The sequence below is a fragment of the Dromaius novaehollandiae genome, chromosome 11, assembly GCF_036370855.1.
Source record: "Dromaius novaehollandiae isolate bDroNov1 chromosome 11, bDroNov1.hap1, whole genome shotgun sequence".
NCBI classification, from domain to species: Eukaryota; Metazoa; Chordata; class Aves; order Casuariiformes; family Dromaiidae; genus Dromaius; species Dromaius novaehollandiae.
Genome location: NC_088108.1, coordinates 8,668,771 through 8,696,541, shown reverse-complemented (window position 1 = coordinate 8,696,541; position 27,771 = coordinate 8,668,771). Strand labels below are relative to the sequence as shown.

Genomic DNA, 27,771 nt, shown 5'->3' with positions numbered 1-27,771 from the left:
GACGCTGCTCCCCTCTGCGGCGAGCGCGGGTCGCAGAGCATGCCGGGAGCCGCCATTTTGTCGGTGCTTGTTGCTGCTGAGCTGTTCGCGGAGCCGGTGCTGGCAGGGCAGGGCAGGGGAGGGGACGCGGCGCGGTGAGTTGACCAGCTGGCGCGGCCATCGGTCCCCGCGGGCAGCGCAGGCCTCTGGCTGCCCGCTCCGGCGGCTGCCGGCTGCTCGCGCCGACTGGGCTGGGCTCCCGGCGCGGGGGCAGGGGCGCTGGCTCCCGCCGCGCTGCCCGGGCACTTGCCGCCCCTCACACATGGTGCCGCCGTCTCAGAGCCGGCGGGGCCGCCGCTGCCCGGGCGGAGTTGCCATGGGAGCGCGGCGTCTGCCCGAGGGCCTGGGGCGCGGCCGGGCCGGGCCGGGCCTGCCCCGCCCGCTGGGGCGCCCCCACCGCTGGGCGGCTCTCCGAACCGGGCCGGGCCGGGCGGCCGCAGCCGCGGGTACCGCCGCGTCTGGCTTCTCTCTGTGGGCTCCGCCGCGACCCTGCGCCGTGCGGCTGGTGCAGCTCGTGCGGCTTGGGGCTCGCTCAGGGGTGCCCCCCGCCCGCTGGGGCTGCGCGGCGGTTCGTGACAGCACTGCTGCGGTCCAGCTCAGGCTTCTTTAGAGTAGCTCCACTGCTTTATAGCAGTGCAGATATTTCCTAAAGGGCCCCGCAAAACTCAGTATTATTGCGGGACTATCGAAATAAGCACTTGTAAAGTGCTGCTGTGCCAAAGACTCCTACTTTTCTAATGAAAAAGTCTGTGTTTGTCAGGTCTGTTAAACCTTCTGAGGTTTTGCAGGTCTGACAAAGCCTGTTGGCCAGGAGTTATCTTCTGACCTGTGAGAGTGCCCTTCAACAGCACAAAGGCAAGGCAACTTGTCATCTGCAGCCTTGGCAGCTGGATCACTGCCTTTATGGGGACTATGTTTTGAGAGAGTTTTCCATTTTTTGTGTCTTCTATTTCCCTTGTATTTCTCTCCAATATCTACTACTTTTGTCACTGGTACCCTTTCTTAATGCAGATCCCATCATTTGTCTTATTTGGAAATTGGTCCTCTTGGTCAGTGAGTAGTGGCAGACATCTTTTAAAATACTCTTTTACATATCTGTTATATCTTCATGCTGATGTTTTTCTCGTAACGGTTAATATGTTTCCATTACTGTAGTATTGTCTGTGCGATGCTCATGTGCTTCATGATGCCATATAAATGGATGTAAGAGCTCACATTGGTCTTGATGATTTCTGTGTTTTTTTAAGTGTCATTTTAAATTTGCATTTTCTAAAAAGTCTACATTTGTTCTTTAAACTGATTTCAGATAGTTTTACAGAATGGCATTATTATCCTTTGATTACTGTAAATTCACGTTATGATTTTAGTACTTCATATAGCTAAGTGGAAACATTTTGTTTTCCAAACAATCAGAAATTACAAGATCTTCCTACACTAGACCAATTTGGAAGGAAAAACAACCAACTAAGGGGGAAAAAACCATTTTTTTATCAAGACAAATGTCAATTTTTTTTTATTTAGTATAGGTAAGTAGGATGGACTTTACTTAATTTACTCTGTGCATCATGAGCTAAATTGCTACATAACATGGAAGACAAAGTTACTGACTCCAAGAAAAACAAGTTTTCAGGTGGTGGATTTGCTTGGTTAAGCTTTTATTTGGATAGTTTTGATTTTTACGAAGTGCTTCCTTATTGCCATCTGCCTGAACGCTCTGCAGTTTTCCTGGAGCCCTTTAAAGAACACCCAAATACCTCTTTCCTAGAAAACTGTACACCTATAGCATTGGCCAAGAGAAAGGGAAAAGAAACAAGTTAATCGTTCTGTGACTCCTCTGACCTTGCCCTTTGTAACCAGCAACAAAAGTGGAAGAAGTTCTGCTGGGCTTTTTGACTGCTCCCACTGATATGAGACAGAGTTGTCATTTGTTATCAGAACAATTAGAAAATGTATGTTCATATCTAACTTTCAGGAGCTGAAGTATGAATATGGACTTCGTTTCAGGTATCTATGTGCCCATGATAGTTATTCAACATGTCTGTTGCTATCCTTTTCCCAGGGTGGGAAAGAGACAGCTGCAGGGAGATGAAGAGTTTCAGGAAATACAGTTCATAAACTAATACAGAATTCCCTGGAACAGAGAAGAGAAGGCTGAATCATTGGATTTTATTTTGTCTGCTGTTGCACTTTCCCCATTTTCCCTCCCCTCCAGAAATAGATGAATTTTTGAACCTCAGGGGAGGAAGAAAAAATCTAGTTGAACATGAAAGTGGAAGGTATGTTAAGACTGCAGAAGACATGTCATAGAATTTGAATTGGATTGTCCTTCAGGACCCAAAATGTGGAAGAGTTGTTGGTGATCATTCATAATAGCTGTAGCTATGCCATAGAATATTTCTTCTTGCCTTTTCTATCCTTGCTTAGCTATCAAGCTGATACCAACAATAAGACCTTTAGCACCCTGTAAGTTGCTGTACTTTTGAGTGAGTGAGGAAGGGACAGTAACCCATTTCATGAAGGGAGAGTCTTCCTATCTATTTTTGGGAGCACTTCCTTTTTTAGAAATGGAAATTGTAATACTGTAACCATGCAACTGAAAATTGTTACAGGAGAACCTGTCTGTCTCCCATGTTAATTTGGGACTTGAAGACTATCCAGAATCTTCTTTACTAGAGAGCAGCTTCTATTTTAAACTTACTTAATGGGATCTTGCTGTTTAAGTCAAGAAGCCATTCTCAATGGTGAACAGTGTCACTCCCATTATATAAAATGTATAATGAAACTGCACGTATCTTGCAGTTCATCATCTTCCTTCTGTGCTCTGAAGAGTTTCTGTTAAATAGAAAAGCAAGCTTATGTTGTCAACAAGTGCAATCTTCGTTTGTCACTTCTGGTACAATATTAGAATTTATCCCCAAGTCCTCCAAATTTCCTGATAGGCTTCAAATTAAAGTATGGAAGATAACTGAAGAGAGATTTTTAAGTTGAATTTACAAGATGAGTTGTGTATATATACAGATACAATATAAAAAATTACACACACAAGTATACCACACTTATTAATGGAGAAGCATTCATGATAGTGATATGAGGAGGTACTGCAATGCTGCTTCTCTGTCAGGCTACCATTAATGTGAATAATGAACTAACTGGCATTGTACTCACGTAGTCTGAAGTATTAGCTGTGAGGAAGGTGAGCTGCTGAATGAATGGATAATGCAGGATATTATAGGCTCTGTGTGCTTCTGTAGCTTTATAACTTACTGTTTTCTTTAGAACCAGAATATTCAGTTTTTTTCCTGTGGCATTAAGCACTTTGTTATAGCTAAAGTCTCATTTCATTATATCTCCTTGATGAAAGCTGCCTTCTCTTCTCTGTTTTTTCCTTCAGTGCAAAGCTTAAATGATTTTTAACTAAACAGTAAAAGGGTGGGAGCTAGAGCAAAGCTCCTACTTAAGAAAGAAGATGCATCCCAATGCACTACAGTTTTTGCTAGCTGTTTTTCAATACTGGCTAGTCTACTTAATACACTCCTGCTGAATGACAATTTTGTGTTTCTTTATGAAAAGAGCAGTAACTCAGCTCTCTGAGGTTACATTTCTGTAGTGATACACGTTATAATCACAGAACTATACTTTTTTGTATTTCAGTTTTATTTGTATGTAGCTCATCTGCTTCATAGTTCATGAAAGTAGCTTGTAATTTCCACTTTTACGTGGGCGGGAGCTGCATAGCTTGCTTGTTCAAATTGTTTTGTTGTAGCTCAGCTGCATGTATCCTTTTCCTTAAGGAATTTTATGATAGCTTTATAAAGAACTGCAATCTTTCTAGCACATTTTGGAGACTGCTAATGTTGATGAGATTGATTTACGGTAGTGTCATTAAAAAACAAACCAGCCCCCCAAAAGTATGTATTGGTAGGCTTTTGTGGATGGAAGTAAGTTTCAAATTGTATTAAATACAGCTTCTAAGCTGTTTTCTGTTAAAGGGAAGGGTTCAGGAAGTTTAATTGCAGTTTCTTTGAGGAAGAATTTGAAGCTAAATCAAATTTCTGTTAACAATACAGTAGTGAATGAGTTAAATGTTCTAAAGTAAAACATAAAAACAACTTAAAACTCAGACTCATTTCAATTAAACTTCTAAAATGTAAGTGTACAGTACAAAAATAAATCATTTGAAAAATTTTGGTATCCTTGTTTTCCCTTTGCACAGTAGTTCTGTTGTAATACAAAATTTGAAATGTATTTTCGTCATGACTGGTGTAAGAAGCATTTTATAAAGGGGGAAATGGTAAAATATTTAAGCAAGTGTAGTTATTGGTAGGTAAGGTGGAAACAGGATGGAAAAACTAATGGGCTGATTTTCCTAAGTGGGGGAAAAAAAATCCAGAAATGTTAAAATTCTTTCCATATGATTCACCTAAAAAAATACTTACATTATGTTGTTAAACATAAATGGTAAAATTCAAGTGGATTTCTAATTAAAAATTGATGACTAAATCATAGGCCTTTTTATTATCTACCAGAATACAGTGCCTTTCATGAAAAGTATTTCATTATGTTCCCACTTATGCCACCAATAAAACATTTGTCCTAGTGGAACTGTCAGACAAAATTGAGACTGTCAGGATTGCTCTTCCTCCTTTTTTTTTTTTTTGTTTTGATATATGGTTGTTTGAAATCTTGTGTTCTTGCTGCCAGCAATTATCGTGTCTCCTGCTCTTCACTTTCCCTGTTAGTCTCTCTTTCCATCTCTTTTTAAGTAGGCCTGAGGTTTGGGTTTGGATGTTTTTTTTTTTTCTTCTCCTCTACCTTATTTTTAGGTACTGTCATCTGTAGGCAGTTAATTTCTGTGGCAGCAATTGTCATATCTAAACTTCTCCTTTAGAAAGGGTTTTTCCTGCCCTAATTAAAATGCTAATATCTCTCCCATATTTTACCTTGATAAGGTCTAGTACATGGGAAAATAGTTTTCCCGAGACCTTCACTCCTCTTCCTTGGTAACTTTGGATGGCACATTTGTTAAGGGCTGTAATTGGACATGTCTGTCTTTGACTTTTGACATCTCTGTAGGACCTCATACTTATGCTTCCTCTAGGTCATGCTGGGTTTTTTTCTATACCAGCTGATCTTTACTCTTTCCTCATACATGTAGCTAAAATTCTTCTCGAGACATTTATCTTACAAGCTGACAAATGCAAATATTTTCCTTTGCCTTTGGCAGGTAGAAATTTGTCCTACTTTTATCCACTCAGAGCACTGCCATGAATCCATTCTTCACTTATATTGCTTTACCCCATACCCATGTGGTTTATTCTTGAAGAAGAAGATGCCATGAAAATTAGTCTCAAAGTGGTAGGTTTCTATTGGCCTGCTTATATTTATTTCTAAGATTCATGGAGAGAGTGTAAAAATCCTTGTGACTAATGTCAAGTATTGGGAGGGTCTAATAATTTTCTATAACCTTGAGCAGCCGACTGACTTGTTACCACATCAAACTTTGATGGGAAGCTAAGTAGGACCTGTTTGAAAAAACAGACAAAGCTGTGGTAGACTAATTTTCTCTAGAAAATAAAAGTTGTGTTGTTGTTGATACATTTATGTAAGATTTGGTGCTGAATCAGAGGGCTTTGTGTGACCATATAGTCATTTTATAAAATAAAGCACTCTCTCCAAGCAAAATACTTTTTTAAATAGCTGTTGATACTTAAATGTAAATATGCTAAGATTTGTAAACACTGTTTAAATAAATCCTATGTTTCCTATGTTAGTAAGCCTTATAAATACATTTTCAGTTAGTAATGTGTCCTCCTTGATCTAGTTGCAGTTGAGCAGGCGCAAAGTGAACTTCAAAGAAGTGACATATGCATAATCAGTATATCAGCTGGTACAGTATGTTCTGTTTGATATTTAATTGCTGCACCACTCTCACATTTCAAAATCAAGTCAACAATAAACACTAACATTGCTCTCATAGTGAGCATGCCAAGTAGTAGCAGCTCTGTGCTCAATGTACCCTTTGGTCAGGAACATGAGGCGATGAAAGTATGTATCTGACTTGAAGGTTACTGCCACGCTTGTCATGGGGGAAAAGGAGAAGAATTAAAAATAACTCCTTATAATGCCAATCTGATTTAGGATTAAGGATGGAAATAATTGTGTCTAATAAAATATATGTGAGAGGAAAAAAAGCAGTTCTTTTACTTTGAAGCATCTTAGTTCTTGGTAATGTGATGATATCATGTTTTTACATAAAATCATACCTGTTAGTATTTTTAAATCTCAATTGTAAATGCTTCACTTGCAAAACCATGGTTTACTTTTCTTGCATTTTGAGTAGGTTCTTAAATGCTTTAAAATTTTTTTGCTGAAAAAGTTTGTCTTAATTGATTAAGTTTCAACAGAAAAAATACTCTGTAAATTGGTATTTTAGCTAGAGAGTGGAAGGTGTCTTGTGGAGAAACCATTAAAATATTTAAAAGCAGGATTAAACTTGGCTCAGCTTCTGGAAGTGTTTCAGGCTGAAATATGCTTTGTTTACTCACTGCATGTATAAGAAGACATCTAATGCTTCAATAATAGTTTAAAAAAACACACACAAAAAAGTCCACCCTCTGAAGTAGTACAAGTAAAGACTAAGTTTAAAATTTATGGACCTTCTATTTTTAATTAGGATGAGATTAATTAAATCTAAATGTAGAAAAGCTTAAGTAACTTTTATATGCATAAAGTCTATTCCCTGAACTGGCTTGGTGCTGGTATGTATTGTGCAGTCTTGTGTCACATGTTAGTTGGCTGCTTACTATCTTTAATTTCTGTTTCTCAGCAGTAAAATGTTCCAAACTGATTTTACTTGAGCTATCTTTCTTCTGCAGTTAATGCTGGTCTGAGTGCTGTTATGGTGCAAGATACTGTTCTTAATTCTTATTTCAGCAAATTTGTAAGGTGAATGTTAAAATACCTGTGTAGAAATATTATTACTAAGCAACTATCTGGTTTTAATCTTATACTTTGAAGGGTTTCTTTTAACAGACGTTTTAAATAGAAATGGTTAAACCTAATGTTATATTTAAAGCACATGTCTACGCAAGAAATTGTTTGGCTTGATGCTTAACAGAGTATGTTAACGTTAAACTATGAATCGCTTTTTCTCTCAGATAAAATAATACTGAGAGATGTAAAATGGCTATGTTAGAGGGGATGCCGTAGTGAAAGGTCTTTGTGACGTGGACTGAGCATAGTAAAGGCTGGCTGATACCTGTGAGGGATTTGTGTTGCTTCTGTCGTTGCAGTATCGAGAGGTGTGTTAGAGGGGCTCCTAGAATGATGGTTCAATCTTTTTGCTCCAAAAGATCAAGATTATATGATGTGGTTGATATAATCTAAAATAGGTATTTCAGGTTAAAGAATTAATTTGTGGTGGTTGGACCTTTTATCAGTACTAATTATTGATATTTTGCTCTGTGCTTTTCATGCTATTTTGATTGTGAGAATCAAGACAGATTGCATATCTCTGGAGAATCTAAATGTGGCAGACAAGTATTTTAATTAACATCATGTTGGGGACATGCTTTTTTTATACACCATGTTAACAGAAGGAGTATTAGTCTTGATAGTACTATAGAAAAGTAATACCTTTTGAAAGAATAAAGATGTTAGTCTCAATCTTCTGAGTGATGAATTATTGATTAAAAACACTTTGTCAATGTTTATTTACAATCGTATTTTCCCTCAATTGTTAGAAGTGTTTCAATGCAGAACACAGATCTTTTGTCTGCTTTAGATACTGCTGCAGTTTGTGGGTAGGATGTTCTGTAATTTCTGTTGCAGCTGAGGGTAATACAGTTCTACTGATTAATTTTAATTAACTATGAGTGCTAGATAAAAATAAATCACAATTAGCTGAAATGATAAAAATGAAAAAGAACATGTCAGTTAATTGAATATAATTTCCATCCTAATATTTTGGTTCAATCTTTGATCTTCATCCTTCCCTGCTACCTCTCTCTGTCTTTGCCCAAGTGTTTTCTTTCCAATTTCTTAGTGTCATTAAAACATGCACATCTTTCCAGGAAATACCAAGTGGCTTACTGTAAGCAACTACACAAAGGTTGTAGTAAAATTCAAACCTGGTGCATATGAACGTATTTTATTTTGTCCCTTGCTGATCAGCATACCATGCTGAGGACAATTCCGATCTTGAAAACATGCAGCTGCTAAGAAATACTGTGATACTGAGCTCCCATAGTCTGATTTATGGATTGAGAGAAGCTGAATTAGGTCTTTCCTTTACCTTTAAGGTGAGAGTGAATGGAACTTCCACATGTTATTGTATAACTGTTTCAATTTTTCAGTTTATAAAAGCATAGAATGTATGGGAAGCCAGCATAAAGCTATAACAAAAAAGAACTTTTTGACTTCGATATGTTTACTGCCATAGCAAACTTTTTTTTTTCCCCCAGAATGGAATAATTTAAAGATGAGTTGTGATAATGCAGCACTTTAAAAAGTGGTGCTTACAGTAGAACCAGTAGGTAGCTTATGAGAAATATAGGCATAATTAATTCTGTCTCTTTTTGTAACTTGATATATCATACTCATCATCAGAGTATGATATAGAGGTCACCAAATAATGTGCAAGAACAAAGAAACAGAAACCAAGAGGGGACCTGTGTGTCTCCAGTGAATTCTTGAGCTCTATCAGACTTGAACCTTAATCTGTTTTTACTTCTTTCACTAAGGACAGGGAGGGCAAATTACAGAGAATGGCTGAGTAGATCATCTATGATTTACATCAGTTGTTTTGTATGCCACAGACAAAAAGAGAGGTGTTATTCTGCCCTATTCTGATTTTAAAATAAATGTAAACCAAAAAGTTAATATATAAGAAATTTTAATCAATAGGGTGAGTTGTTTTTGCACACTGCTTCCCAACTTGTTTCTGTGTGCGTAAAACAGAAGTAAAGCTACTGCTATTCATAGTTCAAAGCATATGTATTTGTTTTGTTTTTTCAACATACAGGTTGAAAAAGAGTTTCTGAACTTTGGAAGGTGCAAAGTAGGCTTTGTTAGTCTTGTAGTGGAAAATATTTTAGGCTTTCAAAAAAGAAAATTAGTGTGCAGCTAAGGCTATTTGAGTAAAATAAATTATTTTATGAATGCAGTGTAGTAGTAATGATAATCTCATAAGGTCATTTGAGATCTTCATGGAAACAGTGCTAGAGGATTTAAAATAAGATTTTAAAGGGAAATAAACATGAGCTTTTAAATTTGTATTATAAAAATTGTTGATTTTCCATATATAAATATATGTTTTGGAGCAGTTTTCATATTGCTACGTGTAATTACTGATTTTTGTCGAAACAGTCATCTAGGTCAGATTTGTAAATCAGTCAATGAATTTTATTCAATAGCTATTTTTTAATTTGCTAAGCTCTTTTAAAAAAAAACTAAAACAGAAGAACACACTATAAGTCATTACATTACTCTCAAAATGACTTACACAAATAATTAAAGCTGGTACTCAGAACTATAGTCATGTATCCATGATTACATACAGTAAACATGCTGGTTCTCTAACATTGTGTTTTCTCAACCTGCTTATTGGTTTAATTATCTGTGTCATTTTGGCAGAGGATGCAGTGATCCTGCAATGCAGAGTACTTCTCCCTCTCCCTCTCCTGAACTTTAAAAAAGATCTTGCCCTTCCTGTGGTGGCTGAGTCTGGTATTATACTGTGTAAGCAAATGTAATAATCGTAACATCTGTGTTGACCTTACAGAAAGTTTAATCAATATTAATGCAGGTGTTGAGAGGAAGGAGGAGCGAGAACAAAACTCATAGCCAAGTTAGGCCATGCTGGGTTTTAGATGTCTTTAGAGTCAGGCATTTTTTTTAATTTGTTTCGTTTTTTTTTTTTGTTGTTTCTAAGTGTCTCAAGAGTGAGTGCTTCTGTTTGAGTGAATGCAGCTGTCATAAAGGGTTGGATTTTTTTTTTTTTTTGGTGATGGAGCATTGAACTGAAATCTTTGACAAAAACCACTGACAGTATGGAGGATGTTTTTGTAGGATGATAAGTGTTAAGTGTATATAATACCGACAGCCAATTTTTGTTTTGCTTTATATATCTTACCCATATAAAATACACAACAGTAATGGGCATAAGTAGCGGTTGGCTGCAGTGTTTATTTTCTTTTTTAAATTAAGCTCCACCAATAACAAGTTATTTAGATGTTCATTTAAGTATTTTCCCTCAGATGGAGGGACCACACTGCAACACTTCTGCAACTGGAACCTCTTGCAGGGATATGAAATTTTCTGGTGAACAGTCTCAAGATCAGATGCTAGTTTTGCTTCTAGTCTTGGGCTGTCCTGCAAGCTCTCCGTAATTTTTCAAATAAATCACTGATAGTTTGGGGGCAGTCGAAGGAAGAGAAATGTTCTTTGACCACAGAACGTGATGATTTGGTGTGTCGTGTATTTGTATGGTATAGCTAAAAGAGGAATCGGCCTTCTGAATTTGTGATTGGCTTATTGCAAAGATTATTGCTAGGCATATTTTTGGAATTTTTAAAAGAAGTGTAGTACTATTTTTCCATATTATATGCCATTTTTGTTGTGGCGTAAGGGCAGTTTCTTTCTTGTGCAGTTTAACAGCCACTGCTACCGAAACAGTGGTTTTGTAAGGTGCTAAAAATGTTAGTATGTCCTTTAAGAAAGGAACTAAAACTATAATTTGCTTCCTAGCTGTGCTCTAAATCCAGTAGACATTTATGAGAATAAAAGCAAGCAAAGATATAAGGTATCTATTGGTTTTAATTACATTTTACTGGTAGTAAGGCGAAGCATATCCGTAAGTATTTTTAGGATTAGGATCTAGCATTTTAAAATTATAGTTATTAAATAGTAAACTTGTGTGATGTTCTTTTTTTCCCCCCCTAAATATATTTTGAACTTGAGAGTATGTAGGACAAGAAACCACAACTCTTGAAGTTTGAGGCTGACTTGTACCTGAAAAGGATTCTTCTATCTTATTCTCCGTTCAGCTCTGCACCTGGGCAGCATTTGCTGAAACAATGACAGAATTGGTTACATGATCTTGTTTCCTTGAGCAAAAGGTGCTGTAAAGGGAAAACAACTGAATTTAGGTGTCTACATTTTTCATTTCAGTTGATTAGGTCCTGTTGGACCTCTCCAGAGTAAGTAGGATCCACCCTGTTGAAGATTAAGCTATTCAGCAGCGCATACCAGGGAACAGTTCTGATTTGCAATGCTGCCTGTATCTCATTACATTTATTTCTCTTTCTGAGAAATGTAGTTTTTTTTTTTTTCTGTCAGTAAGACACATTGGTTAAAGTAATACACTTAAGTAATAGGAACATGATTTTCTGTGCATCTGTTGAGGGGAGTGTCTTGCTGCAGTAGGCATATTAACAGTATCTTTTTCCTTTTTTGGGCACTAATTTTTATGACAGTTAACTTTAAGGACTGTATCACCTTGCCAAAATGGGTATCACCTTGCCCAGAATATCTGAGCTCAGATATTCCTGGCAAGAACAGAAGAAGGCAATACGGATGACCTGGCTGTTAAATACATCTTGTTCCTGCCACAAGAAACTAAGCTAGTGTGTTCACTTTCGATCTGGATATATCTACAGTCCTGTGTTTTGGTTCATTCAGTGGAAAATTCATGATAGTTCACTTCGAGCTATATCATAATATCACAAGATTAGGTATATTCATATTCCAAATTCTGTTGTTAATCAAGAATCTTGGAAAACTCATGTTTTTCTTCGTGTTCTTTCCAGACTGCAGTTTTTAATAAAAAGTTTTATGTAATATTAGGGCAATATTATCATTTACACTATTGTGATTTTTTTTGAGTGCTTTGTATTAGCAATAACACTTCTAGTTATGTCATATAGTGTATGGAACAGCTATCTATCAATGTTTGTTGTTTCTGTTGAATGAAACGTCTTTGCAAATAATAAATCTTTCCTAGTTGTGTTTTCCAAGCACTGCTGAAGAACTGATTTAGACAGACCATTAGTGTTCTTGAGAATATTTCCTGAATTTTCCAGCTTTCTGTGTTATTGCTTCCCTAGCACTACTGCCACTGCAAAATTTGTGCCTGATGGCCTACCTCATAAAGGTGAGGAATGGAAATAGAGGTATTTCAGGATTCATATAGAAAACTGAGAAAGACACTTGATTAAATAAATAAATACATTTTGTTCTTCCTTATTGCATTTCTTTTTGCTAAATGGTGAATTATTATTGTTTCATACTAATGGAGTTTATTTGGGCAGTCTCCTGATTAATTAAATTTACCACTTAATGAAGGAGTAAGCTTGAGATGTTTTTTCAGCAGTAGTCTGCATTTTACATGAGACCTAAGAAAATAAATACTAGTATCACTACACTTGTCAGGACAAGAGATGGACTTTTACTGTGCTCTAACTTCATCCGTCTTGGGATGAAGGTCGTGACTGTCAGTTTGTGGTTCTTGCACATGACCAGTGGGAAGTGAGTTGCTTTCTCCCTTCCTTATGGGAGAAGGGGCTCGTTTCAGTGATTTGCAGCCTTCTGGCAGGGCTAGCAGTATTCATACTGGCAAAGTGTAGGCAGAAACAGGAATGTGGGGCAGGTGGTAGGGCTAATGACATTGCTGCAGGAAGGAGAGAGAAGAAAAGGTGAGGTGATGGCAGAGGTGTGGGAACTAGTACTTTTGACAGAACATGCAGGCAGGGGAAGGGGTGTGCTGGGCACAAACACTAGTGCTGGTTAGTCCAGGGCACTGATCCTAAAAGTAGAGCCTAGTACCTTTGTAAAGTGCCCCAATGCATCATCTGTTAGTTCGTTTAATCAGAGGTTTTGCTAAAAGGAAAACAACATAAACACAAATCCAAAGGCTTTTTTCTTTTTGATCATGATGTTGCCAGTTAATGCACTGATCTGCAGGTGGACATGGTGGTCATGGTCTTAGTAAAGGAAAAAAATAAAGATTTTGAATCGGGCTGTAAAATCTTGCAAATGTGGTCTGGCTTAGGTCAGTATATTAAATTCAGTAGCTTCATACTTAGGTTTGGAAGCCTTTTGGTAGAGCTTTGCTCAGCCTTTTTGTTAAATAATTTGTTAATTCTATTCTTGTAATGTTTGTTTGTTAAGAGATAGAACACTTTTTTAAAGCTTTAAACATATAAACCTGCATATTTTCCAAGTAAATTTTTATGGGTCAGATTTTGTAATGTGTTTCTGGGAAACTTCATGGTCTGTCTGTCATGTTTATTCTGTGGGGTGGGGGAGGAGGGTGAGATGACAGGGAAAAGGAGAAGACATCTTTCTGGTATGTAAAGGATGACTAGTTTAGTTTAGCCAGTTCCCAGACTTGCTTAGGTGTATAATGGATTCTTTTGCATGTGAAATTAAAAAGTATATGCTTTGTTTAGGGAATCTGAAAGGAGAGTCCTGCTTATGAAGAGATGACGTGTAACGGCCCAGAAAACTCGGAAGCTTGTGCCACTTCAGACACTGGTTGTGACCAGGAATGGGCACAGGAACACTACCGACTAGGAACTTTTGTTAGATTTCCATTTGATTGTCCAGTTTCAGCATCAGTGCTAGCACGAGCTGGCTTTATTTACACTGGAGAAGGTGATAAAGTGAAGTGCTTCAGTTGTCATACAACTATTGAAGGATGGGAGCATGGAGATTCTGCATTTGAAAGACACAAAAACCTTTCCCCAAATTGCAAATTTATTACTGAATCTACTTTTTTGGAAAATAATATTCATCCTATTGTCCAGAACCTCCAGGATAGAACTGAAAATTGTTCCAGCAATTCAACCATCTCCTGTACTTTAGATGACTCATCTGATGTTGAAGCTGATTACCTTTTGAGAACTAGGCAGGTTGTGGATATGTCAGATACTTTGTATCCTAAAAACCCTGCAATGTGCAGTGAAGAAGCTAGGTTAAAGTCTTTTCATAACTGGCCCCTCTATGGCCTGTTGACACCAAAGGAATTAGCTAATGCTGGACTTTATTATACAGGTGTTAGTGATCAAGTGGAATGTTTTTGTTGTGGTGGAAAACTGAAAAACTGGGAACCTAGTGATAGAGCCTGGTCAGAACACAAGAGGCATTTTCCCAAATGTTTTTTTGTCCTGGGCCGGGATGTTGGAAATGTTCCAAATGAAGCTGTTTGTGCTGAGCTTGAGAGAGGTGGTCTAAACAATGTGCAGTATCCAAGGAATCCATCTATGGCAGAATATGAAAGACGGATACAAACCTTTTTAACTTGGAGATACCCTGTTAACAAGGAGCTACTTGCCAAAGCTGGGTTCTATAGCATAGGTAAGCCAGATCTGAAAACTGGTAGTATCTTTTACAAGAAAAACTTTATATGATATGATTTCAGTAAGAATTTCTAATTCTAATGTCAAATGACTTGCCAAAACTCTGCGCTTAGGTAAGAGTTGAAATTCATTGTACTTAGGTGTTTTGTAAACTACTTTTTTACCTGAAGTTATTATTCTCATAATTTTTACTCTTATAAAATGACATATCAAATATTTTAATAGCAAGATATGAAGTTAGCCACAAATTATTTTTTAGCATTAAAACTTTAAAGTGTGTTTTCCTTGCCTGTTACAAAACTGTCTTGAAGATATTTTTCACAATGACAATTATTGAACTTAACATTAGAAAAATTAAAATGGTGTCCTGCAGATATTGTGCTCAGGTCTAAGTAGCAGAACATGGACTTGTGGTTCGTGTACAGGCCTGTGAACAAGGCAGTCTAGTTTGTGTGCCATTTTAGTTGTTGTTATGCATTTGCTTTATCATAGCATCCCGACACTTAAAACAAGCAAATGCTGTTGTTACCTACTGTAAAAACTTTAGGAAGAAAATGACTCTAGAGTGGGAGAGCTTTTAATCTTAGAAATGTAGTGTATGGCTTGGAATAAGACTCTTAATATCTTTGTACATTGGTTTCCCTACCTGGAGAAGGTGAATAGTTTTGTATTAGGTTTAATTGGATGCTGCAGATACAGCTCTTTGAAATTCTTGACCAAAAGATGATGTACAAGTGCAAAGTGTTACTATTATTAGGTCACAAAGAAAAGGGGATTATCCAGGAAAATTTCTTGCTCTCATCTTAATTGGGTTTTCTCTTGGTAGCTCTCAGAACTCTCTAATCTGATTCCATTTGTTTTACTTGTTGCCCTGAATAAAACTGTTGATATATTCTTTTATCAGTGATATATGGGCAATATTTGTAGCCTCCTCTTGTTTCAGTAAACACAATGTCTAAGCAGTTTCTGATGCAGCCTTTGATTGCAGTATGCACAGTACCAGAACTGAGAGAATTCAATTTCTTCTAATGTCCTCTCCGTCAGTTACTGCCATGTGGAGTCCATTAGTCTTAACAGTGAAATGGAGGACCAAGAAGGCATATAAACATCCCTTTGAATTCTGTTTCTATTAATAATTTCCACTCTTGCTTAACTGTGATTTAAATAGAAAACAGAAGACGGGTCATGAGGGCAGATAAAGATGTATCAATTTCAAATAAATTCTTTGTGGTAGAATACTGCATGGCTTGTGTACCAGTGGAATGTGCTATCTGATAATAGAATATTTTTAACATTCTATTTTTAATCTATATAATTACTTGCTAAAATAGAATTCAGAAACATTTTATATGACTCTTATCTAGTATTTTTTTAAGCACAAGGTTTTCCTGAACATTTGTTTCAGATGATATTTATAATGTCCTCACTTAAAACAGTTCTTTTTAGTTGTAATTGCTAATTATTAAAATAAATGCTTTTTTCTTAGTAATGTGGAGTTTTAGTTGAAGAATTATTTTTATGCATACTAGAAGCATGTGACTTTATCCTCGGGTGTTTCCTCAGGTAATGGTGATCATGTTGTGTGCTTCCACTGTGGTGGAGGACTGCAAGAGTGGAAGGAAAATGAAGACCCCTGGGATCAACATGCCAAATGGTTTCCTGGGTAGTGCATTTTTACAGTATTTTCTTGTTGCATGTCTGAGTCTCATTTACAGTACATCTTAATGACAGAATAAAAAAATAAAGACTTCAGAAGGTTGATTCTGGCTTAACATTGTTTAGTTTTATGAAGAGAACTTAACTTTTTTTTTTTTTTGTTACTCTCATCCCTTCTCCAGTCTCTTCTCATCCTTCATTTTTGTCATGTAGGCACTAAAAGCATAACAGTTATCTTCAGTGGTAACATCTTTACTTTTCAGTAAGAAGAAAAGCTTTTAGGGAGGTTTTTGCATGAGGTCCTTATTTTTGTTGTTCCATCTGTTCCACCTTGCTGTAGTCCTGCTGCTACATGTATAAGTGTTAATATATCCTATAGTGGTACATTGGCAGTCTCAGAAGAGGGCATTAATCGAATATCGTCTTTGACAGGTAGGTGACAGTTCTTCTAATGTGCATGGGAAAGAGAGATAAATCTTGAGTGGTTGAGGGCACAACTAATTCATTAGAGGTGATCAAATTCTGAAAGGTTGCTATGAAAACGTACCTTCTGAAATTCTTTATCTTTAAGCCAGTATTGTATTTATAGCCAATCAGGATTGTATTTATAGCTTGTTTGTAGGAATTATTAAAGAGAGGAGATTTAGTGTCTGGACCTACTGCCATCTCATCTAGCAGAATAGTGAAGTTTTGTGAATACAGGTCTGACTTTGGCAAGCTATTAGAATAACGATTAGAATATTTTGCTTGGATAATGAGACAAAGTTTTTATTTTATGTCAAGATACAAAATGACTAAACTTCTGCCTTGGTTCAAGCAAACCTGAAGAAGCCAGTAGTGGTATTGAATTCAAAATGTACTTCTAAATAATTTTAAAGGACTGAGGATTCTAGACCTAGAAGTAATTTTTAGAAAGGTTGCTTGTTTTGTACGAAATCAATTTTGAGAAAAGAAGGAATAGTATATGACTCATTGCTTCTTACAGGTAGATAAAAGCTGTCCAAGTGCAAAGTCTTAGTTATTGTATAAAAAGATGAGAAATCTCTCTCTAATGTGATAGTTGCCAAACTTGTTTTCTGTGGTGAAAGATTCTCTGGAAGCTGGAAGTTAATATTTAGGCATTAGCTGATCCTTGTTTTTTTAGTAGTGGTGCAGGCAGCTTTTAATTATTGGTCTCTCCCAGTTGAATGATTCCAAGTTTTTGGCTTGGCATTGCGAATGATTAAAAGATAAATTTTCTTGCTACATTTCATTCCTCCTCATTTTTTTTTTTTATTATGCCAGATTTGATCGCTTCCTTTCAAATCATTAACTACCTTACATGGAGTTTATTTTTTTTTACACATCAGCTTCAGTAGCAGTGTTTCAGAATCTCTCAGGATGCTATGCATGTCCATGAGCTGCTGAAGGTAAACTAACTCCTGAAGCTAGTGAGCTATTATTGAGAAGTCATCGCGTTCTCTTAATCTTCTTGTATGGAAGAACCATGCCCAGTGGCTGTAAAATAGCAAAAGAAAACAGATAAGGCACCTGCTTATCATTGACTGCTTTTCATTGATTACAAAGGCTAAAAGAACCAACATTTTAAAGTAATGTTAATCTTTCATTGGAGTCTTTACTTTCATAAACCTGTGGCACCAGATGTCATGGACAACAGCTATTTAGCTTTCTGTTTCATTAAAAATGAGAGAGAGACTTACTGCTGAAGTGATTAATTGTTTTTCACTTAAGGTGTTTATAGAAATATTTAATCAACATGAATAATGTCATTTAAACATTTAGAGAAGATTTCAAAGTAAACATTGTCTATGATGTAGTAATTGTATAGAACCTTTTCAAATCATGTAATCAGTCTTTGTTTGCTGCTTACGCAGTTTTCTTATAACTAAGTATTTTGGCTTATAGGTGCAGGTTCCTGAGAGAAGAAAAGGGACAAGAATTTATAAATAATGTTCACTTAAGAGATGGATGCAGCAATTCCATGGTAAGTGCCTTGCTTATCAACCAAAAATTGTTTTGTGAAAATAGGGGGGGGAAAATCTAATTAAGATTTTTTTAGACTACATATAACTGTAGTATGAAGTCACTCTTCTTATCACCTGAATATCATACATCATACTGCTTCTTTCATTGACAGGAAGCAGAGGACACTGAAATATATTTCAGTCCTGTTATACAGGGGTTAGAGATCTCATAGTCCTCTCTAGCTGGATTATGGATATAAGAGATGGGGTACCTTGTATATGTTGTATATTGGTACTGAAGAAGTGGTACTTTTTGTGGCCTAGGAACCAAAGTTTACAATGGATAATTTTCTTGTTTGAGTGTAATAGATTTTTTTTATGAATTTTTATTTCCTGTTGATAGTGAGAACATTGTATACAGTCACTAAAAAATAAATCCGTTGTTACTTTAAAATTCTTCCGTAGGCAAAGAACCATATACATATTATTTATAAACAGGATGGGTTAAAAAGAGAATTTAAATAAAATAATATGAAAGACAGCTGACAAAACACTGATTCCTTTTGAATCTGTTCTTAATAATTGCATAAGTTTTACTCCAAGTAACAGATCAAGTAGCTATTTTTTGTCTTTGCAACTGTGTAGCTTTCCTTCTGTGCTCTCTAGAATTGTAACTTTGTCTGTTTATATTTTTTAGATAGAAGCTGCTGAATTGACAATACTTCCTAAAGGTATCCATTTAAAAAAAAAAAAAATCTATTTTGGACTATCCATATTTGCATGGATAGTAAAGGAAATGGTTAATTTCAAAGATAACCATTTTACATTTTTAAATAAAGAGCTTCAGGTAAATTGTTGAATGGTACTCTTTCATTGCTTCGTTGCTTTTCAACAACTGCAATTTTATTTCTCTTAAGGGAAACCTAGTGTTACATGGTTAGATAAATACTATGAAGTAAAGCCTGTAAACCATAAAAGAAGTATCTATAATATGCATACTTACCTCTATAGCTAGTAAGCATCGAGTATTGAATTAGCAGTGCTTTGGGATGAATATTAAAGAACACTGACGTGAAATAATCGTTGTTGCTTTTCATGAGGAAGGAAGAATTAGTCTGTTAAATAGCAGTAAGCTGAGAAAGCTCAAATAGCTTGTTTTGTGTTCCAGTACTACAGGTTCCTGCAACATTTCTCACAAATACGAAACAATAAAACAACAAGACATTTAAAGGGAAAGCAGGAAGTCAACCAAGCAGCTTTCATCATGGGGAATGATAGCTGTTGCTAGTAAAGGTGGTTACACAAAACCTATTTTAGAATTTTCTCAAACAGTGCTTGCATATGAGAGAATTAGGTTAAAGAATTTAGCTCTTTGAACAATTTCATGAAGTAAAGAAGAAATCAGTTACATGCAATGAAAAGAATAGAAAATAAGACACATGACTGACAAACCTATTCAAAAAATTCCATTGAAAAGAGGGAGGAGGAGGCCCAACTGACTGAAAAACAGTTTCTGTAGTCCTGTGTATTATTGTGGAGAGGCTTGCTTCAGAAATCATGAAATGATTGCTTATTGTGCTGTGTCTTGGTTTTATAATTTCAGTTTATTGGTTTATCTCACCGTATGTATGACAGTTTGGGGCGGGGGGATAGGAACAAATCAATGTAATGTTACCAAATGTTTAGGTATCTATTGTGCTTTGGGATTTTGGATAAATTTCAATTAACATTCAGTTATGAAAGTTGTGATGTTAATTAAATAAGACTATTTTTTTAAGAAGTTATGTTGAAAATGTTGAAGTTGATGTTGAATAGCTAATCTAGGAGGACTTTTATATTATAAATAGGTGGAGGGATACTGGGAAAGCTAGTATTGAAGGAATCTTGAATCTGCAGTTTTCTGAATTTTCTCAATGTAGTTTTTACAAATAGTAAAATTGTCAAATCAGAAATATAGTTTCCTTGGTTAAATACTGTAGAGGTGTCTTAGACTGTAGTGAATACTGTCAGATACTCAAGCTGATTCTTGTTAAATTGTTTTTTTCCTTTCTTCTTTGTTTTAGATGATCTCTTACAAAATCGTTTGGTACAAAATGCCGTACACATGGGTTTCAGCTTGTCTGAGATTAGGAACATTATGGAAAAGAAAGTGCAGGTGTCTGGAGAAAATTATACGTCTGTTGAGGATCTAGTAGCAGACTTGATAAGTGCTCAGAAAGAAAATAAAACAGAAGAAGAATCAAATGAAAGCCCACTAGAGAAAGGTGAACTTCTTAAATTACAAAACCTATATGCATACTTTCATAATAGCTCTGTAGTCTATAAAATATATCCTATAGTTATTTTTCTACCTTCTGACTCAATGCTTAATGTGAAGTTACAATATTGTAACATAAAATTCAATAGAGTATTTTTGGATATAAAAAGTGCTGAAAAAAGTGTTAAAAGTATTTGAGCTTAGCATTTACAAGTATTCTGTCTACTACAAAATAACAGAATAGCACTAATTCTACAAAACTGATAATGTTGAAGTAATAGTCTAACGTGCTTCTTGGAAAGTTTATATGTATTAAAAAGCCATAATTTTGTGGCAATCACATTTTGTTTAAAAAAAAATAAACTACAGGTGTGGAATTCTGGTGGCAGAGTAGAATAAGCTTAATAGTGTTCTGTCAAATACTCGGTATACACAGCTTGAAAATATGTAATACCCCTGCTAAGATTTTTCAGGTATAAAACTTTGGATTAGTTGTAATAGCAGGTAGAAGCATTTTCTTTCTTGGCCAATAAGAAATAATGTACTTCTAGATGGTGTTTCTTCTCAACTTTTTCTATCCTAGCTGTGCTAGGATATGCAGGTCATGCTCAGAAACGCCTTGTGCTACGCACTGTACAAACAAAGATTTCTGATTCAGAAGACTTGTAGTTTAAGACACGCATATGGGTGAATTCATATTGAGGGAACAGACCATCTGTTCGACATGATAGACGGATCTTACCAGCCTACTCTTGTTAAGATGACTTTTTTAATGGATAGTATAGGAAGAAAGAATTTTTGAAGAAGATAGGTGTTATTTTTGTGGCTGTCTGAGGGGAGCTTTTTCCAAGTGGGAAGGGGAAGCCTTTTGAGGTTTGTGTTTTCAAATACACCATACTAGAATAATGTAGAGCTAATGTATAGTGCAAAATTTGTTCTTTCCGTATTACAATTTCTTAAGCTCTTGAAGTATGACATTTTAAAAAACGCATGGAAGGAAACCACATGGAAGGTAATTCAGTGAGGAAATTTGCTGGAAAGGTGAAATACAAATTATTTAACCAGTAGCAATGAGCTTTTCTTTCACCTTCTGTGCAAATTTTGAGAAAACTGTCGGTGGGAAGTCTCTGAAAAGAATGGTGTCTGGTTGAGATATGCATATCCTAGATTCCATAGATATTTTAAACTCTTGCATATCTCTGTATATGTTTATATAGCTATGTATATATCTTGTATTGGTCTGGGAGATGTAATAGGATGCAAAATGGTGGACAGGGAATTCCAGGTGGCAGCTTAGTTTCCCTTACGAAGAACACCTAGTGCTTGCGTGGGGAGGAAAAGAAATGAGATTAGATGCTATGTAAAGTACATTAACTCCTTTCTATGTGTTTGTTTTCCTTAGATCTTAGTACCGAGGAGAAGCTGAGACGTTTACAGGAAGAAAAGCTCTGTAAAATCTGCATGGCTAAAGACATATCGGTAGTCCTTATTCCCTGTGGTCACCTAGTTGCTTGTAAGGAATGTGCTGAAGCAGTTGATAAATGCCCTCTGTGTTGTACAATTATTATAAAAAGACAGAAAATTTTTATGTATTAGTCAAATATACACTACTGAAAATGCAAATGTCTCCTGCTCTATTGCTTTAAATATGTGTGATGCAATAGCAGACGGTTGGGTGTTCAGCAGTCTAGCGCACACATTTATGGGGCTTCTCACTTTAGGGATAATGTAAACAATAAAGCTTTAATCAGCATCCTGAAATCTATGAGTTGACAGTCAGAAGCTGTTAGATTTTTGTTTACAGTACCCATATTCAGTTGCCTCCTTATTGCTGCTTAGTTTGTTGTGTTTTTACTTCAACTGAAGTTATAACCTAAAATAACTGTTACTGTATTCTCAGATCTTCTGTCTGTATGAGTGTTCACAGTTGTGTTAATGTACTACAAATGGAGGAATTAAAAAATATTCTTTCATAAAATGGCATGGGAAAACTGAATGTTCTGATTAAGTAGTAGCTATGCTGCACTGCTTGTTTCACTAACAAGTTTCAGAAAGTGTACTGAGTGAAAAGTAGATTTTTACTTCTGCTATCTATTTATAGGCTATGTTTCTGTTAATAGTCGTTTGCTCAGCTCTCATTTACCAAAAATAGAATAGGTTAACTTTTTTGTGGAGACAAGGATAAAAACATTTTAATGAGAGGAAATAAATTGCTTTAAAATAGAATTTTAACCTCAGAAAATAAATTGAGACAGTAAATATTCAGAACAACAACAAAAATACTTTCTGATTCATTAAGATGCTAGTTAAAATATCCTATTTGAGGGAAATATGTCTTATCCCCTACTAGTGCAGTGTTACTGGTTGGGATTCTTCTATTAATTTTATTCTTGTCTCTTACACGTTGTAACAGTTATATTTCTAGAGCATCAGTAAGAACTTTTGCTATACTGACTTCTGTTGTTTTTCCAGATAAGATTGCCCAAGTGTGGTATTTCCTAGATTCTTAATTAGATGCCTGTACTACTACTGAAAAATGTCTATTTTCATGTCATTTGTATTTACGCTTGTAAACTTCTATAACCAGTCTCCAAATAATCATTAACAACCAGGGTACACAAACATAAGCAACACACAGAAAGAAATAACTCTAGTCCTGATTTTCTTTTCTTTTCTTTCTGGATTGACAAGTTAGCAACACCTTCATAATTAATAGACCCCTTTTAAACTACTCTAAACCTTTAAAAAAAATCATAATTGCCTCTGTATAGCTGTGACTAACAAAAGAAAGAAATTTTAATTGATGGATGTCATCATGTTAATCAGAACACTCATTCCTAAGTTCATTTTATGTGCTGCCTGTAAACGTTGAAAATGCAGTTAATTCCAGGAGGTAACCATTACTTAGATTTTTCTGCTGTCAAGCTCTACATACATTTTAACATTTTTAAAGTTATTTTCTTAATTGAGTTTTTGTATGTAAAAAATGATAATAGAGGGCAAATATCTTCTGTAAGTTCATTTCATGGGCCTGACTGGGCAAAGTCCAAGTAATGTAAAGCTTTATTTATGTGATTGTTCCTCTACTTGTGTACAGAATCAGTCACTACGTAAAACTTGCATATGCTTCTTGTAGAAATTCACCTACTTATTTACATGTATATAGTATCTGAGTCGTTAGCTTCACAAAAATATTATGTGTGATTGAAAATGCTACCTTATTTCTTTACCTTTGGTTGTGACATAATTCAGAGAATATGTGTAAACCAGCTGCTGAAAATTTCACCTTATATTTGTTACTGTTACTTTGCAAGTTTTTGTTTTGATATATAATTCCTGTCTTCCTGTTTAACCTGTAGAAGTTGGCTTTACTTAACTATTTTTAACCTTCAGTTTTTCACAGCGATACATGTGCATATGGAATGAATGTTAATTTAACTCCTTAAAGGAGAACTCAGCAGAAGTGAAGGAGACTTTATGTACCTTTTGCCCTTGATCATGAAAGGAGCTGTCTCATTTTTAAATTCTCCATGAGCACCAAATGGTCTTTATTGTCTGGGTTTTTTCCCCTCATATTTGTAACATTTAGCATTTTCCCAATTCATTTTTCTGCTAGTAGCTTGTGGTGCTTCTGTGTTTTTTTTTTTTTCCCTTATAAGAGAAGATTAAACTCTCTTATCTCCATTAAGATTGATTCTTTTATCTTTAGTGCACAGCTCATTTTATAAAACCTTCATTTTGTTCTTGTCTATCCTGTCAGTTGGCATTATTTAAATTAAAAAGTTAAGAACTATTCTAGCTGTTGTCACCTTAAAAGTCTTTTAATTAAATATTTTGTACTAGATTAATCCTGCATCCTCCAATGTAAAAGTTATCATATCTTTGTATTTAAATACAGCTGGTTTATGATCACTCTGCTCAATTACGTGACTTCTTTATTTGGTGGAGCTACTACTAATACATGTTCTGTGTATATAAAAATTTTATCTTGGATACACACTGAATATATTTAATGATACTTTATACAGAATATAGTTTTTCACATGATAAAACCTTGAAATGCAATGCACAGAAATTTAATGTCTATTTTTTTAATATTTGCTGTGGTTTTATGAGCATTCACAGAACTGACATGTTGCTCTTGTGCAAAGTTGCGAATATTTATAATAAAGCGTAATCCATTTGTTCCTTGAGTAACACATTTGATTCTCACATGCAAAAAAAAAAAAAAAATGTTGCTTTCTGTTGCTTTTTGGTTTTGTAATTCAACTGTCACTAATTTTAAATGAATGTTAGTAAGGACAATAAATATATTTTAAATTGAGAAGAAATAAAATCTGTGGTCTGTATGAATTAAAATTCTGCTTATGTTACTTTTGCTAGCTTTTGTAATATATCAGGTAGACTGTGGTTCTTAGGAATAGTTGATGATTATAATTTGGTAACTAATTCAGCACTTGCATTTGTTTTCCTCTTCTGGAAAAATAGTAGATTTTCTCCATCCTGTTCTGATAAGAAAAGTTTCTATTTTTGCCTTTCTCTACCTTTGCAAAGATTTTAGTGTTTGGGGCAGTTCTTTCTTTAGTGTTTGGGACAGGACTTTTTTTAGGACAGATACAGACTAGCTGTTATGGCAGGTTTGTTTCTAGTTCCCATTTTCAGTGGTGGGGAGGGTTTTCTTTAATTTTTAAGGGAAATTAGAGGGGTGTGTGCATGTTGTGTTTGCATATGAGCTAGTATATCTTGCCTGAAATAGCTTGTTTAGTTAATGTTGCCTAACAGAACTACTTACTATGTGCAAGCCATGTTATGCTGACTTGCTTAAGCAGATGGTTTGTTACCCAACCTTGACCAAAGTCATGTGCGAGAGACTATCTGGATGTGTTAGATCTAACTTATAGACTGAAAAAATTGGAATGAGCACTAGACAAAGCCATATCTGGGAAAGAGATTGACCAAATGGTGTTTAGAATTGTCTTACAAAACTAAATCCTAGTAGAGAGGTGATTATGGATATACATAAAGTATGTAAACTGTTTGAGAAAAGCCTGTAAATAGGTTACTAGCAGTACCATCTAAATGGAAATGGAACAAAGTATCCAAATAATAGGCAAGTTGCATAAAATCCTTCATATTAAAGCTTCTTAGTCCTAACTTTTCAAAAGTGTACTGGATCGCTAAGTTTATCATAATCTTTAGATAAATGTTATAGAAAATAATAGCACTTCAAATTTTAATCATTCTTAGGAATGTTAAAGGGTTAAAAGCCTGTTAGACTACAAAATAACTTCTCTGTAGGTTTGGGGGGGGTTTAATTATAATCAGAGTTCTATTCAGGCTAAATGTGAGAAAATAATTATCATAGTCGTCAAATTGTGACAGCTTGAATTAGGAAGTTGTTTTTTTTTTTTTTTTTTTCCTAAAAAATTGCTGTGATTGTCAGTGTCTTAAACAGAGGATAAATTCCATGGAGACTGATACTGGGCTAGATATTTAAAGAGGTAGATATGGAGGGTGCAAATAAGTGGAATAGAAGCACAGGTTCTTTGTCCTTCTAATAACTGTCTTTTCAAAGATGCCTGGGTAGTTGATTTTATAAAAGAGGTACTTGGATTGAAGAACTATGGAATATATTCAATTATTGGTATCAGCCGTATATATTCAAACATTCAGTAGCTTTTTTTTCTATTGGCTTCTATGTAAAATGATTCTTACTTCCATTTTACTGACAGTGGCAGAACTATTTGTTGCTGTAAATACATGGGAACTTTACATAGGTTTTTGATAAAGTATTTTGGAATTTTTCTCTTTAGAAAACATGGACGTTGCATGCCTAGCTTAAGAACAGAAGGATAAAATAAGGAAAAAAACATAAATTCAAAAATTGTTACACAGTTTGTTTTTTTTTCTCAATGCCTTGAAACATGTGCCTTGAAAAGTAATATAGACTAATTCCACAGAATGCTGGAGCCTGTAGGAAGAACTCTCCAAATACTTAACCATACATATTCTTTCATTCATTTTGGGCTTGATCCAAAGCCTACTGCACAGTGAAGAGATTTTCGTTGATTATGGATTTTTTTTTGGATCAACTTCCCTTTGTAAGTAGAATGTTTAAAACATTTTCTTAATGTTGCATGATTAGTTTGACCATAACACATGCCGAAATGTTTATTTTTGTTGGCTGTACGTGTAGCCTGAAGCTATAGGACAAATACTTGGTCCAAGTTTCCAAAGCATTTCTGTTAACGTGGGACATGGGCCTGTAAAGTTAGCTTTCATTTTTGTTCTTAATAAAATGAACCAGAATTTAAATATAGTAGGCTGTTACACTTGAAATATAGCTGGGTGAGAAGTTAATGCAAACATCTGATTATCATGGTAACATGAAACTTCAAGCTGAAGTGAAACATTGTATACTAGGATTAAACTTTTCAAGGAGCAGTGAAATTTACTGCCATAATACAATATATCACCATAATACAATGAATAACTACTCAGAATTCGTTCTGCTGTTCCAGGCTTACAAGTTCCAGTATATTACGTATAAAGCCTATCCAAAGGGAAGGTCAATTCTTTACAGAGTAAGAAACAATTGTGGAAGCCAGAAAAAAATATTCAAATCCTTTTCTGCAGAGATCTGTACGTGAACAGAGTTGTTGAGCAGTGTTCCTCTCTCACCCTCTGCCTTGTCCTAGACGTCAGTCTGAGATCCTATTGGCAAGCCCAGCGAGAAGGCTGGATGCTGAAGTGGGTGATAGGAATTACTTCTGTGGCTGCACTTCAGGCTCTTCGAACACCCAGCTGGATTGTCCTTAACTCTTGAACCTGTTTGGTGAAGGGTGGCTCCCTTCCCTGTGCAGCTGAGTGGGGAGAGCCTGTCTAGTGAGATCACCTTTCCTCATGGAATTGAAGTATGAGTGAATACCTTTTTTCCTTCCCCATATTTGTGTTTTATGTGCATAAATTGTACTGAGTAGCTTGCAAATTCCATAATCTATTCTTCCTTATGGCCCTGTCCTGCCTTCACACTACTTCAGGTGGCTGAAAATATCTCACTATCTTCATGAATGTCGCTGTGTCGTGTCTCAAAAGAGATGTACTGACACTGCTGCACAAAGCCACACTTGTTACATGGCTTTCTGTAAGGAGATAAATGACCCATGACAATAAAGAACCTTTGCTCAAATTCAGATTTCATGTAATCAGGAGTCCCTATTTAGTAGTTCTACTGTAATGTTGATTTCAATATTGTTTAGAGTTGCTAATTCAGAGAATACAATTGTGTGGCTGAGCTAGCAAAAGAACTCACTTTTCCTAGGACAGGAAAGAAGAGAGTACATTTTGGTGAGCTATAAATTTACTTGGATAAACAAAATGTTCAGGAAAATCTAGGAGAAAATTGTATTGAAATATATATTCATGATATAATTAATATAGATGAAAACAACCTAATTGTCTTAGGATAAGTACTAATTTACACTTTTATAGCCTGGGC

The 27,771-nt window shown here is 35.6% G+C and overlaps 1 protein-coding gene across 2 annotated transcripts; it reads left to right on the top strand.

Annotated features, from left to right (window-relative positions):
• XIAP (X-linked inhibitor of apoptosis) lies at positions 1-24,632 on the top strand. 2 transcript variants are annotated; one of them, XM_026123102.2, is made up of 8 exons: positions 4-134; positions 5,264-5,394; positions 13,488-14,394; positions 15,960-16,059; positions 17,958-18,036; positions 18,714-18,747; positions 20,080-20,280; positions 21,676-24,632. In XM_026123102.2, the coding sequence occupies exons 3-8, from the start codon at positions 13,521-13,523 to the stop codon at positions 21,867-21,869; spliced, it is 1,482 nt and encodes a 493-aa protein (XP_025978887.1). In that variant the 5' UTR covers positions 4-134; positions 5,264-5,394; positions 13,488-13,520; the 3' UTR covers positions 21,870-24,632. The 2 variants fall into 2 exon arrangements, with proteins under 2 accessions (XP_025978886.1, XP_025978887.1); XM_026123101.2 differs by lacking the exon at positions 5,264-5,394 and having other exon boundaries at positions 1-134.
• The last annotated feature ends 3,139 nt before the right edge of the window (positions 24,633-27,771 follow it).